Here is a 16,886-nt window from a genome sequence, read left to right on the forward strand (position 1 = left end):
AGCCGCCCAGCATATCCAAAATGAGCCTAATGCCCCATGGTTGACAGAGCTATAAATTAGGGATGCTGATACATCTACTCAAAAGGGAGGAGAATTAAGAGTGGCCCAAAAATTCTACTAAGCCTTCAGCAAACATTTCTTAGATTTTGTGGGAGCCTAAGATGGCTGCTATAACTTTACGACTGGTCCTAATCTGCCCATAAAGGAAATCCCCAGCCATAGACCAGCCAGCTAAGAAGCTGATTAGAGAGATGAAAGAAGCTAACAGCATAACAGAAAGTCATAGCCCGTGGGCAGCACCATTAGTACTCATAAAGAAAAAAAAGACAGGAGCATCAGGTTTTGCGTGGACTACTGAAAGTTAAACAACATTACCCATAAAAATGCTTACCCACTACCTAGAATTAAGGAGTCTCTTAGAGCCTTAGGTTCTGCTGCATATTTCTTGAATCTGGACCTGACTAGTGGATAATGGCAAGTGGCAATGGCTCAGGAAGACAAGGAGAAAACAGCATTCACGACACCAATGGGACTGTTAACATTGTTAACATGTTTAACAGCATGCCTTTTGGACCTTGTGATGCTCCAGGCACTTTCCAGTGGTTAATAGAGAGGTGCCTTGGGCACAAGAACTTTGAGACAGTGCTCTTATATCTAGATAATGTAATAATAATCTACTCAAAAACCTATGATGATAAATATGCTTATAGGTGTATTGGTATAGGTAGTAATTACAAACATCTGGAAGGCCAAAGCCATCATATTGCTTTTTTGGATTGAAAAGTCTCGTATATGTTACTTTAGTTTAACGCCCATTCCAGATGAAGCTGGTAAACATCTGTTTAAGTTTATGAAAAAATTGCTTTGGGATGACTATAGGAGCTGTTGTATAGAGAATGGTGGGAAACACATATATAATTAATCTTCCGACTTATCCATGACACAAATGGGACCGAATATTAGAAATACGTGGCAGCATCAAAGGTGTCAAAAAAGTCAAACTTCTTTATTGCTCCATGTTAAAAGCAGAACCAACAATGTTTCGACAATCAAGTCTTTGTCAAATGGGAGACTGAGTTGTTTCAACTAGTTGCGAACTTTCTTTAAAAGAGGTTCATAGTTTAGTTTGTATAATAAATCTGGGTTTGAAGGGAAATAATTGCCTAAGAATTACATACCAAGGGGGCCAGACAAAGGGCCAGTACTTCTTTATTTGTTTAATGATTGTGGCTAAGACTGAAATATTCAAGGCCTTGGATTTCTTAAAGTTCACCTTGAAGTTTGAAGTCTTCCCACACAAGTAAAAAATCTCAACAACTGCTAGTAACGCTTTTTTGAGGATCAGTCATTAATATTAAAACATCAGTGGTGGTGTGTATATGTAAACACTGCTCCATTTATTTCTACGAAACTCGAGGAGATTGTGCATTGCTAGGATATCACCCAGCAGGCTCAGGAAGCACTGTTCTACTGATCTAGTCCGTCCCGTGTCAAAGTGCCTTTTAGCTCCAGTGCCATCTTTTTACTGGATACTGCTATTTGTGTAATATATATTTATACATATACACATTCATCCAATTTATTTCAGGCTTGCCAAGATGTAAACCAGATATTGAGAAATGGAAACACAACACTGGCTGCAGTCCAGCAGGTGAGAAAATATACATGTAGTTTCATACTCCTTCAGCTTTAGGGCCCATTCACACTTGCATACTACAGATCCATATTGTGGTTTATCTTTTTACTGAAAAAAAATATTGCCTATATTTGAAAAGGTTTTTTTCATTTTTTTTTTAGTTTATAACCACGATGTCTTATTTAAAGGCTACGGAAAGCTTTGTGTATGAAAAATACACACATACCTTACTAAGTCTCGGCAGAACAAAATTATGCACTTATCTGGGGTTTTTTTAACGTTTTTGTTGTCATACACTTCATACTTGCTTTGCCCCAAGACCTCCATTGAGATTCCTGGCTCCGGGGCGTTCCCAGTGTAGCCAGCAGGAGTTGGGATATCAGTTTAGGTGGCTAAACATTCTGACTCCCAACCACTATGCTACATGGAAAAGATGAACCCGTGGATGAGGTGACTGAGGTGTTCAGTCCAGGACAAAACAAGGCAGAGGCAGGGAACTTGGGAAAACAAACTAGAAATCTATTGCACATTTGGTAACGGGTTACAGTCAATCTTTACCGCAGCAGTCACAGTACGGTACTTGTAAAACTCAGTTTCTCTAGTATGTATATCTCTACACAACCCCAGGGACCTTCTCCTGTATATCTCTGCTTAGACAGAGTAACTTGTGGTTCCAGCTGCTCTTCTGTACTATCACTGGCCTGTATCTCCTCACAATAGCGCTTCTACCTTATCCAAGCCCTAGGGTCCACTCCTGCTGGTCTCCACACTCCTGCTCCACACTCTCTCTCATGTCTTCTGTGCACTTATCTCTGATCTCCTCTGTGAATCCTTCTGATCTGAGATCTGACCCAAACAGGAAGTGCAGAGTCTTATATTACCTCCCCTTTTAGAAGCTTCTAGCACTTTCCAGATCACCCCCTCCTCAGCCAATCAGGGCTGAGGTAACACAAAGGTGCTGATCCATACATAGATATACCTATATGGTTATAGGTATTTTTGGGTCATTTTAATGCTTAACAAAATGCAGTAAGAACTACTAACACCAACGAAAACAAGCTGCTAAAGGAGAAACAATGGGTTGATCTACAGTCGGAAAGCAGAACTATGGGAGAGATGTATGACTTCTTAGTTCACTATACCATTCTCGCTGGAGTAAGGAGTGAAAAGGCTGATCTGGAGTCTCACAGATTATAAAGGCAAAGGAAAAGATTATTTGTAAAAGGAGGCCACCTTTTCCGGAAAACTACAGACCTAATGACTAGTAAGAGGATAAACCAAATACTCATCTCAAGAAGAGATGCACACATAGTGGTAACTGCATATCCTAACCAATCCAGACACTTTGGAGTATACAACACAGAAAACAGAATACACCGAAAATTCTACTGGATAGGGATGAGAAAAGACATTGAGACTTGGTGCCTACAGTGTCAAGCATGTGCCAAAAGAAGGACCAACAAGTCAGATCAAAGAGCCCAGTTACACCCAATAGTAACAAAAAGACGTTTGGAACTACTGGCCATAGATTACCTCAAGGTGGAGCCTAGTAGGAGTGGATATACCTACCTGCTCATGATGATCAACACTCAGAACCAAGATTCGATTCTACCAGACCTGCATTATGCCAATATTATTGTACGGCTCAGAGACTTGGACCTTGCTGTCGCAAAGCACTAAGCGTCTGGAGTCCTTTCACATGCGATGCCAACACCAGATTCTCTGTGTCCGTTTGTTTGACTTATCAGAAATAGCGAGATACAGGCTTGCACGGGGGTTAAGTCAATCACAAAAACAATAACATGGAGACAACTTGCACTTTTTGGCCATGTTGCACGCCTGTCTGAAGCTGTCCCGGCCCACGGTGCTCTAACCGCAGCAATTGCTAGGAAAATCAAGAGACGCCCCCTGCCGGATGGTGGAGGCCCCCTGGTCGTCCGCGGCACTTGTGGGTGCATCAGATAAGCAACGGTACCTCCTCAAACATCACAACCGAATGGAACAATGCTCTCGGTCGTGGTCAAGCGAGATAACCAACTAAACTAACTAACTCATGACGATCGATCATTACACCAAGTTTGCTGTAGCAGTACCTGTAAGAGATTTAACTGCAAAGACTGCTGCAAATGTACTATGGAAAAGCTTTCTACTTCCATATGGATTACCAGAGAGGATCTTGACAGATGAAAGAATAGCGTTTGCATCGCAACTGTTCCAAGAAGTGTGTCAATTATATCGGAGTACAAACTTAAGAACCACAGCCTACCGCCTTCAAGGCAACGGGATGTGTGAAAAAATGAATCAGACTACCCTGAGTTTCTTCAGATTTATACCCACAGCCCAGGAAAGGGACTGGCCTAATATTCTTCCTGAATTAATTTACACGTATAACGCCATGGCGCATTGTTCGATTGGATACACACTCTATTTAATGTTCAGGTGACAAGAAAAACGTCCTTCCGACCTCTCCTTAGGAATACAAATGACAGATGATCCAAATCCCTTGTCCACTACGGATTGGGTTCACAACCATCACAGATGTTTAAAAGAGGCCCGAGAAATAGTAGATACCTGTATGGAGGATGTCAGAAGGAAACAAGAACACGATTTTAACACAAATGCTAAGGCTGAATCATTAAAAAAGGGAGCAAAAGTTTGGCTTAAGAAAGAGCAATGGTGGGGAAAATTAGATACTCAATGGTAAGACTTACTCTATACAGTTTTGGATCTACCATTTCCTGACAAACACTTATACTGTATTGCCCAGGATTAAAAGAAAGACCCACAATCAGTCCACAGAAATAGACTTAAGCCTTGCTTCCTAGACGAGACTTCTACAGACTTTCCCGAAAATAACGACTTTCCAAAACCAGTTGATACAGAGACAAAGACTGAACTGACTGTCCCTGAGTTTGACATGGTACCTAACCCTTTCCAATCTAACTTGTATCCTACCTTTCTTAAGGGGCTTACTCTTTTTTTGTCATTATACAGCAGCACTATATGCTGGCTAAAGCCAGTACTGCATGAGGTGACACGTTGGATAGGCTCCGACAGTGGAGAGGCTAGCAATATACAGTAAGAGAACCCCAACAGACGTCTGCCAACATCGGAGCTGTACCGCCTTAAATCATAATGTCTTAAGACGTCAGACAGTGGATTGGAAAGGGTTAAGCCTTTCATGACTCTGACCATGCCAAGTCGTCCAGTGCACGCTGTAGACTCCCTAACTAGTGGATTACAAACACTAACATCTTTTAGAGTGCTACGATATTACAGGATATAGACTCTGGGTCTTGGAGTTAGGTAAGAACTCAAATGTTAATCCAGGGATTATTCTGACTGCCATATGGAGTTGGGAAGGAACTTTTTTCCTCTATATGAGCCCATTGGCTCGTTTGTTTGTTTTTTTGCCTTCCTCTGGACCAACAGGAGGGAGGTTGAAAGAGGCTGAACTAGATGGACATTGTCTTTATTCAGCCTGACATACTATGTTACTGTAGATACACCCGAGCAGCGCACAGGAAGATTTTTGTAAGTACGTAGGCAGTTGGACAGTTAGACCAGTCAGAGGAAAGTAGAGGGAGAGAATAGTCAGGTCAGTTGGTCCTCGAAAAGAGAGAAATTAGCATTAGTCAGTCAGTGAGTTTACTGCTAGACAGAGGAGTATAGCTAATATACTTGATAGTGTAGTGTATGGAGTGTGTAGGCGCCAGAGAATAGTGAGCAGTAGGTGACAGATAGTGAGATAACTCTTATCAGTTAGTGAATGTACAGTCAGGAGTCCAGTCAGTGTGTGCAGCAGAGAAGACATCAATCAGAAGTCAGTGTGAGTGCCATTTACAATAGTGATAGTTTGTCAGTCCATTACAAGAAAAAATAGCAACATAGTGGAGTGGACCCATAGTAGTTATCATATGGACGCAGTCGTCGGATAGTGAGGAGAGAGAGTTAGTGGCAGTGAAAGCTGTGGTCTGGATGTCAGAGGTGTCAGGAGCCCTGCGGACTCTTTTCTGGAACCCGTCAGGAGAGTCATCAGACTCTGCGGTGAGTTGCAGCCTACAGCAGCGGACTGATGGCGCTGATCCTTGGAGGAAAAGCAGAGGAGGCGATCGCTGAAGAAGGATAAATACTACCAAACCCCCCTTGCCTTACACCATCTAGTATCGTGACTTCCTGGAAGACAAATTAATGTGGAAACCAGGAGTCAAAGTCATACCTAGGCCCAATTACAAAGCTATTAAAAGGAGCCATACACATAGTTCACCAGTTTGTGGATTTAAAGGAGAAGTACCGTGATATATGCTATAAATCAGGTGTATTGTACACTGATATAATTGCTGCATTGATCACAAAGAGAAAAAAATAATAATTTATAATAATTTTTACAAAACTCTGGCTTAGTGTGTTTTGTCATCATCATCACCCACCATATATTGTGCTGTAAAGCACTGGTGGCATGAACAATTTAACCGGAATATTAAATATATTCCACACCACTCATTTATAACGCCACATGGAGACCGTTTGGATGGGATCTGCAGGCAAACATCAGGGGACCGCCACCAGTAGAGGAAGAAGAAAGCAGACCCCCATCACCATAACCAACCACCTTTCACAAAAGCTCCTCTGGGAGATATACAAATGGTAAGATGGAACAATACTTCTGCAGCACCACCTGTTGGAACGCAGCATTCCTGCAACTCAATGTCAGACTTCATAGACAAATCTTATAACAATGATAGTGTATGGTATTCTGGCTTGGCTTACAATTCCCAGACAGCTGTTTCTGGGTTTTTGCCCCTCAGCAGCGTGCAGTTGGTTTTTTGGCTTGGTTAGTGAGAGGTTTCCAGACGTGGAAGGGCATCATTTCTCCTTAAGGAGAGCATCTAGAAAGTTTACAATTCTCAATCATTGTTATAAGGCTAGTCTAAAAAAAATCTGACATTGACTTGCAGAAATGCTGCCTTCCAATAGGTGGCGCTGCAGAGGAATTGTCCCATCTCCACCATTTGTATATTTGCCAGAGGAACATGGATGGCCTTATAAGTCTCTCACACACCTTCTAGGTGCTCTCCTTAAGGCTGCCTGCACACGAATGAATTTGAACTTTAAAATTCGCGATCAGCACCCACAGAGAAGATCCACTGTAATTTTTGTCCATTGGAAGGCATTGACTTCTGCAGCTTCAGGGCTCAGTCACACGGTCATTTGTATGTGCAAGTTTTTAAAAGCATAACTAATGCGTTCAAAAATTCGCGTGACCTAAGCGGGAGATAGGTTGTCTGCGCGTTAACACTGTGTAGAAGGGTTTTTCCAGGGGGTTGGGCAACTTTCTGATGTACTCAACTGCTTGCGATCTTTTTTCCACGTGAACGATCCGCTGTGAATCCGCATACATCCACACAGAAAAACATCCGCAATCATCTGCAAATCGCAATGCATTTCCGCAATAATCGGCTTGTGGAATCCGTCCCATTCGTGCGCAAGCGGCCTAAGGAGAAACGATACCCTTCGTGACCCACTACTGACCCCCTCAGTAGTTGTACTCTTTGTTTCATATACAGTAATAATCTTTTTGTATAGCGCCAAATTATTCTAATTGTCTTCTCTTCCACAATGGTCAATCTTTACATTTTCATTTTTGCAGTGTGTTACCTTTCATTGCTGCTGAATTTCGCATTGATAGTGGGCCTCATCATTGTCAGTATTTGTAAGTATCAATTTTCAATGACCTTTTTGCTGAAACATAACTAAATAAGGTCTTCACTTTCATAAAAGGGACTTGTTGTTTGATGCAGAAGCATACTGGGGCATATTTACTAAGACCAGAATTTCATACACCGGTATAAGTAAACCCTGCACCCATCTACCAGCAATAAATATACTAAAAGGTGCTAGCTTCTATATGCATTTGCTTCATCTGGCGGTACCTCTGTGCGCCAGATGAAAAACCTGCCCAGCTGGAGTAGGCTTTGGGTATAATCTTCACTGATTCCTGGCATATATTATAGTGAAAGTAAGGGGCTATGTGTGGCCATGTACCCTAAAGCTGGGGCAACACACTTTTTGAAAAAATGTTGGCGCAGTGTAAATTTTAAAACTGCAACTTTTGGATACTGGACTTTTGTGTTATCAACCAGAAAACATGTTCATTTCTCATTGTTACATAAGAGAGTCTGTTTTATTCCCCAAAAAAGTGTGAAAAGATGTGCACTTGTTCACCTAATCACTCATTTACATTTAACCCTGCAGACGCCGCAGTCATTGCTGACCACAACTTTTAGGCTAGGTTCACACAGGACGGATTTGCCGTGAAAATTCCGTGCAGATTTTTTGTGTGGCAAATCCACCAGCTCCTAATTCAGGGATTAGCCAGCCACGTGGACGAGATTTTGCAAAAATCTCATCCACACGGGGCGGCCAATCTGTCACGGCAAAGCTGGGCGGAACCAGAGATGCGGCATGGAATTGACAGCCGCAGCATGTCAATTAATTTTTTTTTCCCGCAGCGACCTCACTCCTTTCTATGGGGAGAGAAAGCCGCAGCGGAATGCCGGCAGGCCGAACCGCTCCAAAACCCGCAGCGAAATGCTGTGGGTTTTAAAACTGCGGCTTTCCCTCGGAAATCTCGCGTTTTTTCGGTCTGGCCAAACCGAGAGATTTCTGTCCCATGTGAACCTAGCCTTAAAGATAATCTGTCATTAACTGTAAGCACCATAAACTAATTTATAGTGCTTATAGTTTAGGTGATGTGGAGTCAAGGGAGCCTCTTTTCATATTCCCTGGGTCCCCCATTGCTGAGGTGTCCTCCAGCAAAGTCAGCGCACACACACCAGTTTGACTCTTTTCAGAAGACTGTGCGCACACACTCCTATTCATCTTTATGGGAGAGTGCATGCACAGCCTTCTGAAGAGTCATGCTGGCTGTGCATACACCGACTCCACCGGGGAACACCGCAGGAATGGGGAACCAAGGGAGAATGAAAAGGAGCTCCCTGGATGCCACATTACCTAAACTATAAGAAACAGAATTTTGTTTATGGTGCTCATGGTTGGTGACAGGTTCCCTTTCACCGTTTTTGCAGAATTCTTTTTAAAATATGAAACAAACACACTGTTTAAGGGCTCAGTGAGACGGGCGTTTTAACGTGTGAATTTATGTGCACAAAAACACATGCCAAAAAAAATTTGCATGACCGAAGCTGGCGTCACGCAGAAAAAGAACGCACTTGGCCATGTTTTAGCGCATATAAAGAGCGCTGCCCGCTATCCCCTGCCGCGGCTGTGACAACTAAAGCAGGGGATTCCGTGGATGTGAAGCCCCTGGATGCTGTCACATCCAGGGGTTTCACCTTTGGTCAATGGGGCCGCCGGCAGTCCCATTGACATAAAGAGAACATCACGATCCTCTGCTACAGTTGTTACAGCTGTGGCAGAGGATTTCTTCATCTCCACGGGGAGTCCTCGTCACTGAACACTGACATCACAGCTGTAGCAGAGGATCGCCTTGTTCTCCCATTGAATTCAATGGAGTCGGCGCTATAGCTGGCAAGAGCCGGCAAGCCCTGCAGTGATTTTCGGGGAAGGGCTTTAAATATAAGCCCTTCCCTGGAAATCATCCCTAAAATGTGTAAAAAAAAAATACATATACTCACCTCTCCGCAGCTGCCAGATCTCAGGCACATCCAGCCAGGTCTTCTCCCTGCACTGCTCTGAAGTGCTTTCAGCAGGTGGGGATTTAAAATCCCCGCCTGCTCAAAGGGTTGCCTTTGATTGGCTGAGCATTGTGACCAATCAGAGGCAGCTCTTAGCTATTGAAAAACTATTTTCATAGGATCACCCCTTTATAGAATATTCAACTGAGAAAATCCACAGGTCTAAATGTGGATTTTTATGTGGAATTTTCAGCAGAATTCTGCCATATTCAATTCTATATCACAAGCCTTGCATTAGACGTGCAGAATTTGGTAGAGATTGTTCTGCATGGCAGAAGATGCTACAGCATCCTGCAGAATAGTCCGTCCCGTGTCAAAGCGCCTTTTAGCTCCAGCGCCATCTTTTTACCGGGTACTGCTATTTGTGTAATATATACACATTCATCCAATTTCTTTCAGACTTGCCAAGATGTAACCCGGATACTGAGGAACGGAAACACGACACTGGCAGCAGCACAATAGGTGAGATAATATACCTGTAGTCTCACACTCCTTCACCTTTAGGGCCCATTCACATACTACAGAGCCATGTTGTTTTTCATTTCACTGAAAAAAATGTTACCAGCATTTTAAAAGTTTTACTTTTTTTTTTTTTTTTTAATATAACCATGTTTCTTTAAGGCGGCTTTCACACGAGCCACAAAAAAAAAAAAAAAAGTGCTACAAATCACATGCATGTGAAATCCATGCTTTCCCATGGGTTCTTTCACATAAGTGATGTTTTATAGGCTGCTACATTCCGAGAATACGAAATCACGGCATGCGTTATACAGCTGTGATTTGCGTTTTTTTGTAGCCCATGTTTTCCTATGAAGCCTCCTTGTTTATCTCATCACATAGCATGAACTTGCGATTTTCGTGTGATGCAATTTTAACATTGGGAAATTCTATTAACTTTTTCTTTATAAACTCGCATGAGAAAATTGAGGGGAGCAAGGACGCTATGCGAGATTTTTTCACAAGACAAAGAATCACTGACGTTGAAAAATTGCATGTACAAGATTGCGATATTGCATCGATTTTGTAGCGTTGATATCGCTGTCGCCTGTGTGAAAGAGGCCTTAAGGCTATGGAAAGCTTTGTGAATAAAAAAAACAACGAAAAAAAACAAAAACAATACACACTGGGGATATAGCTCGGTGGGCATGCGGGTCGGTGGCAGTCAGAGGCGGAAACCAATGGTTAAAGTCCAAATACAGGCATGGCCAGCGTTTATTTTTACACCGGCAACAAAAGAAGCCCAACCTTAAAGGGGTTGTCCCGAGGCAGCAAGTGGGGTTATACACTTCTGTATGGCCATAATAATGCACTTTGTAATATACATTGTGCATTAATTATGAGCCATACAGAAGTTATAAAAAGTTTTTTACTTACCTGCTCCGTTGCTGGCGTCCTCGTCTCCATGGTGCCGACTAATTTTTGGCCTCCGATGGCCAAATTAGCCGCGCTTGCGCAGTCCGGGTCTTCAGCAGTCTTCTATGGAGCCGCTCGTGCCAGAGAGCGGCTCCGTGTAGCTCCGCCCCGTCACGTGCCGATTCCAGCCAATCAGGAGGCTGGAATCGGCAGTGGACCGCACAGAAGAGCTGCGGTCCACGAAGACAGAGGATCCCGGCGGCCATCTTCAGCGGTAAGTATTGAAGTCACCGGAGCGCGGGGATTAAGGTAAGCGCTCCGGTAAGCTTCCTTTACTTCCCTGCATCGGGGTTGTCTCGCGCCGAACGGGGGGGGGGGTTGAAAAAAAAAAAAACCCGTTTCGGCGCGGGACATCTCCTTTAACTTCAGGCAAACAAATAATAGTCCATAACCCAGATATCAGGTAAACAGGCAATAGTCCAGAGCCCAGCGCTCAGGTCACACCTAGCCGATGCAGGGTACCGCAGGGCTTCTCTCTCCAGCCGGTCACACGTTACAGGTGCAGCGCACAGCAGGGCTTCTCTCTCCAAGCCGGTCACACAGGCTGCGTGGGTCCAGCAGCCTTCTTAGTTCAGTCGGGTCCTCCCAGACACACACCTCTGCTGTGTGTTGAGGTGAGGGGCATCTCCCTGTCCACCTCTGGCCTATTCAGCCACACACTTGTGCTAACAGCCTTGCAGCTCCACTGCGCTGTCTATCTGGCCCTTAGGGTGCGGGCAGACGAGCGCATAAACGGCGCGTTTTTGCGACCAAACGTATATACGTGACCATCTGAGGCAATGGTTTCGAATTTATTCGTTCACATGGGCGATTTTACGGCGCGTAAAAACGGCAATTCGAAAAAAAACGGAACATATGCGACCGAAATACGCGCCAACGCATATTCGATCGCCGAAAAGACCGTTTGCAAAGTAGGAACAAACGAAAATACGCTTTCTAGCTCTGGTCGTGATCGGTGAAAAACGATCGCTCGGGCGATTATACGTTGCGCTCGTGCGAACGTAAATACGCCTACGCTCGTCTGCCCGCACCCTTAGCCAGACACTCTGGTGTGGCCTTTTTATCTCACTGGCCACACCTGTGGGTGTTTTCCCTCTTGCTTCAGGCAACAGACTGATTGTCTGTTGCCCCCTACAGGCCATCTTCTGTAGCGCACCCCTACAACACATACCATACTGAGTCCCTGTAGAACAAAATAAGGCACTTATCTGTTTTTTGTTTTGAGTTTTTGTTATCATACACTTAGAACACCTCATACTTGCTTTGCCTCAAGACCTTCATTGAGATTCCTGGGCCTTCCCAGTGTAGCCAGTGGGAGTTGGAATATCCGTTTAGGTGGTTAAATATTCTGGCTCCCAACCACTATACTACAAAGAATAGATGAACTAGTTGATGATGGTGACGGAGGTGTTCAGTCTAGGACAAAGCAATGCAGATGCAGGGAACTTGGGAAAACAAACTAGAAATTTATTGCACATTTGGTAACAGGTTACAGTCAATCTTTACTGCAGCAATCATAGTACTTTTAAAACCCACAGTTTGTGTAGTTTGTAAATCTCTGCACACCCTCACGGAAATTCTCTTGTATATTACAGCCTAGACAGAGTAACTTACTTTAAGTGGTTCCAGCTTCTCTTCTGTACTATCAGTGGCCTGTATTCCCTCACAATAAGGCCGCCAGCAGGCGGCTGGGTCGGATCCGGCTGCGAGAATTCTCGCAGCGGGACCCGACACGAGCGTCTTCAGAGAGCAGCGTGTCACTCACCTGCTCCCGCGGCCCGGGTCTTTCATGTGCCAGCTGCCAGGCAGCCGGCGCATGCACAGAGCGGAGCTGGCGGCCGGTGAGTGACACCGGAAAGAGCATGCCGCGATTTGTTTGCCGCGCGAGATTTCGCACGGCCAAATCGCGGCCGTCTGCCTAGGATTGCATTTTCATTAATGCAATCCTATGGCAGCTTCCAGGGGCAGAAATTCCACGGGAAATCCCGCCGCGGAATTTCCGCCCGTCTGCATGTGGCCTAAGGCTTGTACCTTATCCAAGCCTTGGAGTCCACTCCTGCGGTTCTCCACACTCCCTCTCTTTCATCTCCTCTGTGCTCTTATCTCTTATCTCTCTGTGCACTTGTAGTGGCCTACACCACCATCCTGGTCCCCTCCATAAATGTCATACATGTTTTGTCTCATGTGGATGCACTGTGCAAAGTTGTCATTTTCTGTATGTGTGTTGCACAGCTGCAGCGTCTGAAGGGTTAACGTCAATAAAATCATTGCCTGTCAGCTCTATCTGCTGAATGTATCTATTCTATAGTGTCATGTGGTATAAGTGAAGGTATAAATGGGAGAGTTTGAGAGCAGGAAAAGGTCTTACATCTGGCCTGCTACAGCGTGCTAACACAGAGCCGCATGGAAGTACCTTCAGCTTCCATGTAGGTGAAGATGGAGGAAGAAGAGCGACATCCCTTAGCGTGTGGAGTGTGGATGTGAGAGGAGTGAGTCCCAGCCACAGAGAGAGCAACCCCAAGTTATTCTGAAACAGGTACCCATTCACACCACAGGCTTTTCCTGTGCGGCTGTCCGGCATTAGGATAACAGCGCAGAGGTACTTGATTGAGACACTGTGTGGGATATATATTGGCTAAGCCTTCCTGAGTAATAAGTGTTTTGCCAGAGTGTATGTGGAGTGACCCCTACCTCATTTCTCCTCCGGAGTGCTCCCAATCCAGGAGCGGTGACCTATAGATAACGTGGACTATAGGGCCGTATACATCCTGTGTATCCTCCCTACCTCCGAGCTTTAGCCTGTTTCTGCTGAAAGTGAATTGTACCTGTAATTACCTGTTATACAAGTTTATTATTCAAGTAAAAGTTATATCGGGCCCTAATCGTTTCTAGGGACCCAAGGTACTACACACAAGTCTCTGTGTTTATTACTCCGCCGCATAGAATAACAGTGTGTGGGAACAGTGGTATCACGAGTGATATCTACTACAACCCCCCTCCATCCCCTTTATTGGCACTCCCTGCCAAAGAAGTGTCGAAGCTGGCCTGTGATCCTGCTCTGGCCTTGGCTGCGTGTCATCTCTACGGGACTAGAGCATGGTAAGTGCCACCACGATGAGACAGCACTTATCCCTCCTAGCACTTCACGTTAGCCAGCTGCCCAGGGTCACCCCTCTTGGGTGTTGCACACTTATCTCTGATCTCTCCGTGAACTCCTCTATGAATCCTTCTGATCTGAGATCTGACCCAAACAGGAAGTGCAGAGTCTTATATTATCTTCCCAACTTCTAGCACTTTCCAGATCAACCCCTCCTCAGCCAATCAGGGCTCAGGTAACACAGTGGGGCTGATTCATAGCAAGGAGTTTCATAGTTGCTAATGCCAGGCAGAGATACTAAAGATACAGACAAATCATTACATACAATATAATAAAGTGCATATGATAACACAATCTCCCTGAGATGTTAATATTCACCGGTAGTGCCTGTACTCGGTCACTAGACCCGCACAAGCTCAGCTCCCACGATTTCTTCCTATCACTGTAGAAAGCCCCTAAGTAACAGTTTTTTCAGAAATCTTTTAGGCTCGGTTCACACGGGGCGAAAATTCTGACAGTATTTTTCAACCTGAGAATAAGCAGCAGTTCACACGCTGCCAACAGTCTGCTTTGGAGAAGCCGCATGGATTTCCATGCAGTCCTGTAGACTGCCATTGCTGTCAGCCCCATTAAAAACACGTGGAAACCCCTAGATATGAGGCACTCTCACATGAAAACAGGCTTGCATCCCTGTGGGGCTGAAGGAATCCCCTGGCATGCCTGTCATACCCATGACATGGTATCGCAATGTTCTCCCATTGGTTTCAATGATGCCAGAGCTGCTGCTGCCGGCCCCATTGAAAACAATGGGCAATATCGCAAAAACATAGGACATGCTGTGATTGTTTTTTTCATGCAGCTTTGCTGGACTGAAAACATTGAAGGAGTGAAAACATTGCAGGAATGAAAACATTGCAAATAAGATTTAAACCATTGAAAATCATTGGTGTCATAATCATGCGTGTTCACTCACTCTCGCATCACAAGAAAAATTTCGCGATTTTCTTGCCAGGCTTAAATGTCAGTCCTCCAATCTGTAGTGCATTTTCTGGTGACACATTCGCAGCCTTTTTTTATTTTCGTTTTTTCCTACCCACTTTCAAAAAATCAAGTGTTTGAGGTGCTCAGGTAAGTGCCATGGTCGCTTTACTGCATACCAAACACAGTGCTGTACATTTCATAGTGACGGTGCCTAGTATACTAGCTCAATGATACAGGAAGATTTATTCTGAAGGAGGATGTAGCTTCACCTAGGACCGCCTCACCTACAGATCCTACGCTAAGGAGTTTCCCAGCCAGGTCCGGATGACGTGCCCCTTGTCACCACAGTATATGCACAGACTATTGACCCTTCGGCACCTACGTTCCTCCTTAGTCAACTTCAGTCTATCTACTTGAATAGGTTCTAGTTCAGTGGAAGCAGGCTGAGGGGCAGGAGAAGCGGGCGTCGATCTTTGAGACCTGGATACTGGTCGAAACGGTCTCCTCTCCTGGCCTACCTCTTTCATCCTCTCCTGGAACCGTAGATCGATCCTGGTGGCCAAGGAAAAGCAAAGCGTCCAGGGAGAAGGGGAGATCTTGACCTGCCAGCTCCTCTTTAATGCTACCGGCGAGACCCTCTCAGAAGGCTGCTACCAGAGCTTCGTTATTCCAGCCTAATTCGGAGGCTAGGGTCCAGAATTTTATGGCATATTGACCTACTTTCTCTGTCGTAACCTTATAAGTGCGGAGGCCACTGACGTAGTACATCCTTGCTCGTCAAAGACTCTCTGGAAGTTCTCCACAAACAGGGCGAGTTTATTAACCACAGAATGGGTTCATCCAAGCTAACGCCTGCTGTACAGCACTCCTTTCATACTGACGTTGTGGCGAGGGGTAAAGCGATCCCTGCAGTAAAATGAGAATGGGACACAGGAGTCCCGTTCTCAAGATTGGTCAAGGTCTCAGTTGTGAGACCTGCACTGATCTGCAAGTAATCCCCTATCTTGTAGATAGGGGATAACTTCAAATTCTAGTACAACCCCTTCAATTTCAATTTAAAAAAATGTCCTTCTCATGCTGTCCCAGTCTACACAGTAAGGGCTCTTTCACACAAGCGTATATCGGCCCTCCATTTTCACAGTCGGCCGATATACACTGTGATCTGATCTTTGGATTCTAATGCATCAGATCACATGGCTGTATTCCCGCAACGTGAAAGTGCCTGACTTTTCGGCCAATATAGCGCTGGACGTTTTTTTCGTTGGGCCCAAAAAATTATCCTGGAACTATCTTTTGGAAGCCAATGACAGCGGCTGGAGAAGGGAGGTGGCTGCTAAACTCCCTCCCTCTTCTCTCCTTCTCTCTGGCTGCTTGCAATGGGAGGGGGCGGAATGGGGGAGGACCTAAGTTTCCACTCCCTCCCCTTGTCCGCAGCCAGCAAAGGGAAGAGGCAGGATTGGGCGGCACTTAGCACCGCCCAACCATTGCTGGCTGTGGATAAGAGGTGGGGAGTTATGCTCCCACCCCTTCCCATTGCATACAGCGAGCAGGAAGGAGAGCGGAGGTGAGCTGGCGAAGGGGAGGGAAGGGGAAGAGGCAACAGCATGGGGGCCTCGGTGTATATGCGCTAGGGCAGCGATGGGCAACCTTTTGAGCTCAGTGCGTCAAAATTCGCCAAAAAAACGAACATAACTCGGGAGGTGTGTAACTTTGAGAAAAAAAACATAAATGCGCGATATTTATAGTTTAAATAACAAAAATGTATAATTGAAATATATAACTGTATTTAATGAACCCAAAACACCCATAGCACAGGCCCTCGCCTCCCTCCCTCCCTCACTTATCTCAGTAATGAGGAGCCCCTAGCAGTGACAGTGCCATCCACAGCGGCCCCCAGCGTGACTGTGGCCCCCCACAGCGGCCCTCAGCAGTGACAGCGGCTCCCCAGAGTGGCCCCCAGCAGTGACAGCGGCCCCCCGCAGTGACAGTGGCCCCTACAGCACCCCCCAGCAGTGACAGCGGCCCCCAGCAGTGACTGCAG

At 45.2% G+C, this 16,886-nt stretch overlaps 2 protein-coding genes across 2 annotated transcripts in view; both read left to right on the plus strand.

Annotated features, from left to right (window-relative positions):
- TAPBPL (TAP binding protein like) overlaps positions 1–10,631 on the plus strand; it is a 351,854-nt gene extending 341,223 nt beyond the window's left edge. The window contains exon 7 of the transcript XR_010792647.1: positions 10,607–10,631. The gene's annotated coding sequence lies outside the window, so the exon portion shown is untranslated. The remainder of the gene's footprint in view (positions 1–10,606) is intronic.
- Positions 1–16,886, plus strand: part of LOC136626332 (natural killer cells antigen CD94-like) — a 76,421-nt gene that overhangs the window by 50,470 nt on the left and 9,065 nt on the right. Inside the window, exons 4-6 of the mRNA XM_066601305.1 lie at positions 1,589–1,651; positions 7,287–7,349; positions 9,754–9,816. Coding sequence (XP_066457402.1) covers positions 1,589–1,651; positions 7,287–7,349; positions 9,754–9,816 — 189 coding nt within the window. The remainder of the gene's footprint in view (positions 1–1,588; positions 1,652–7,286; positions 7,350–9,753; positions 9,817–16,886) is intronic.

This window comes from Eleutherodactylus coqui, chromosome 4 (assembly GCF_035609145.1).
Source record: "Eleutherodactylus coqui strain aEleCoq1 chromosome 4, aEleCoq1.hap1, whole genome shotgun sequence".
Taxonomy (NCBI): domain Eukaryota; kingdom Metazoa; phylum Chordata; class Amphibia; order Anura; family Eleutherodactylidae; genus Eleutherodactylus; species Eleutherodactylus coqui.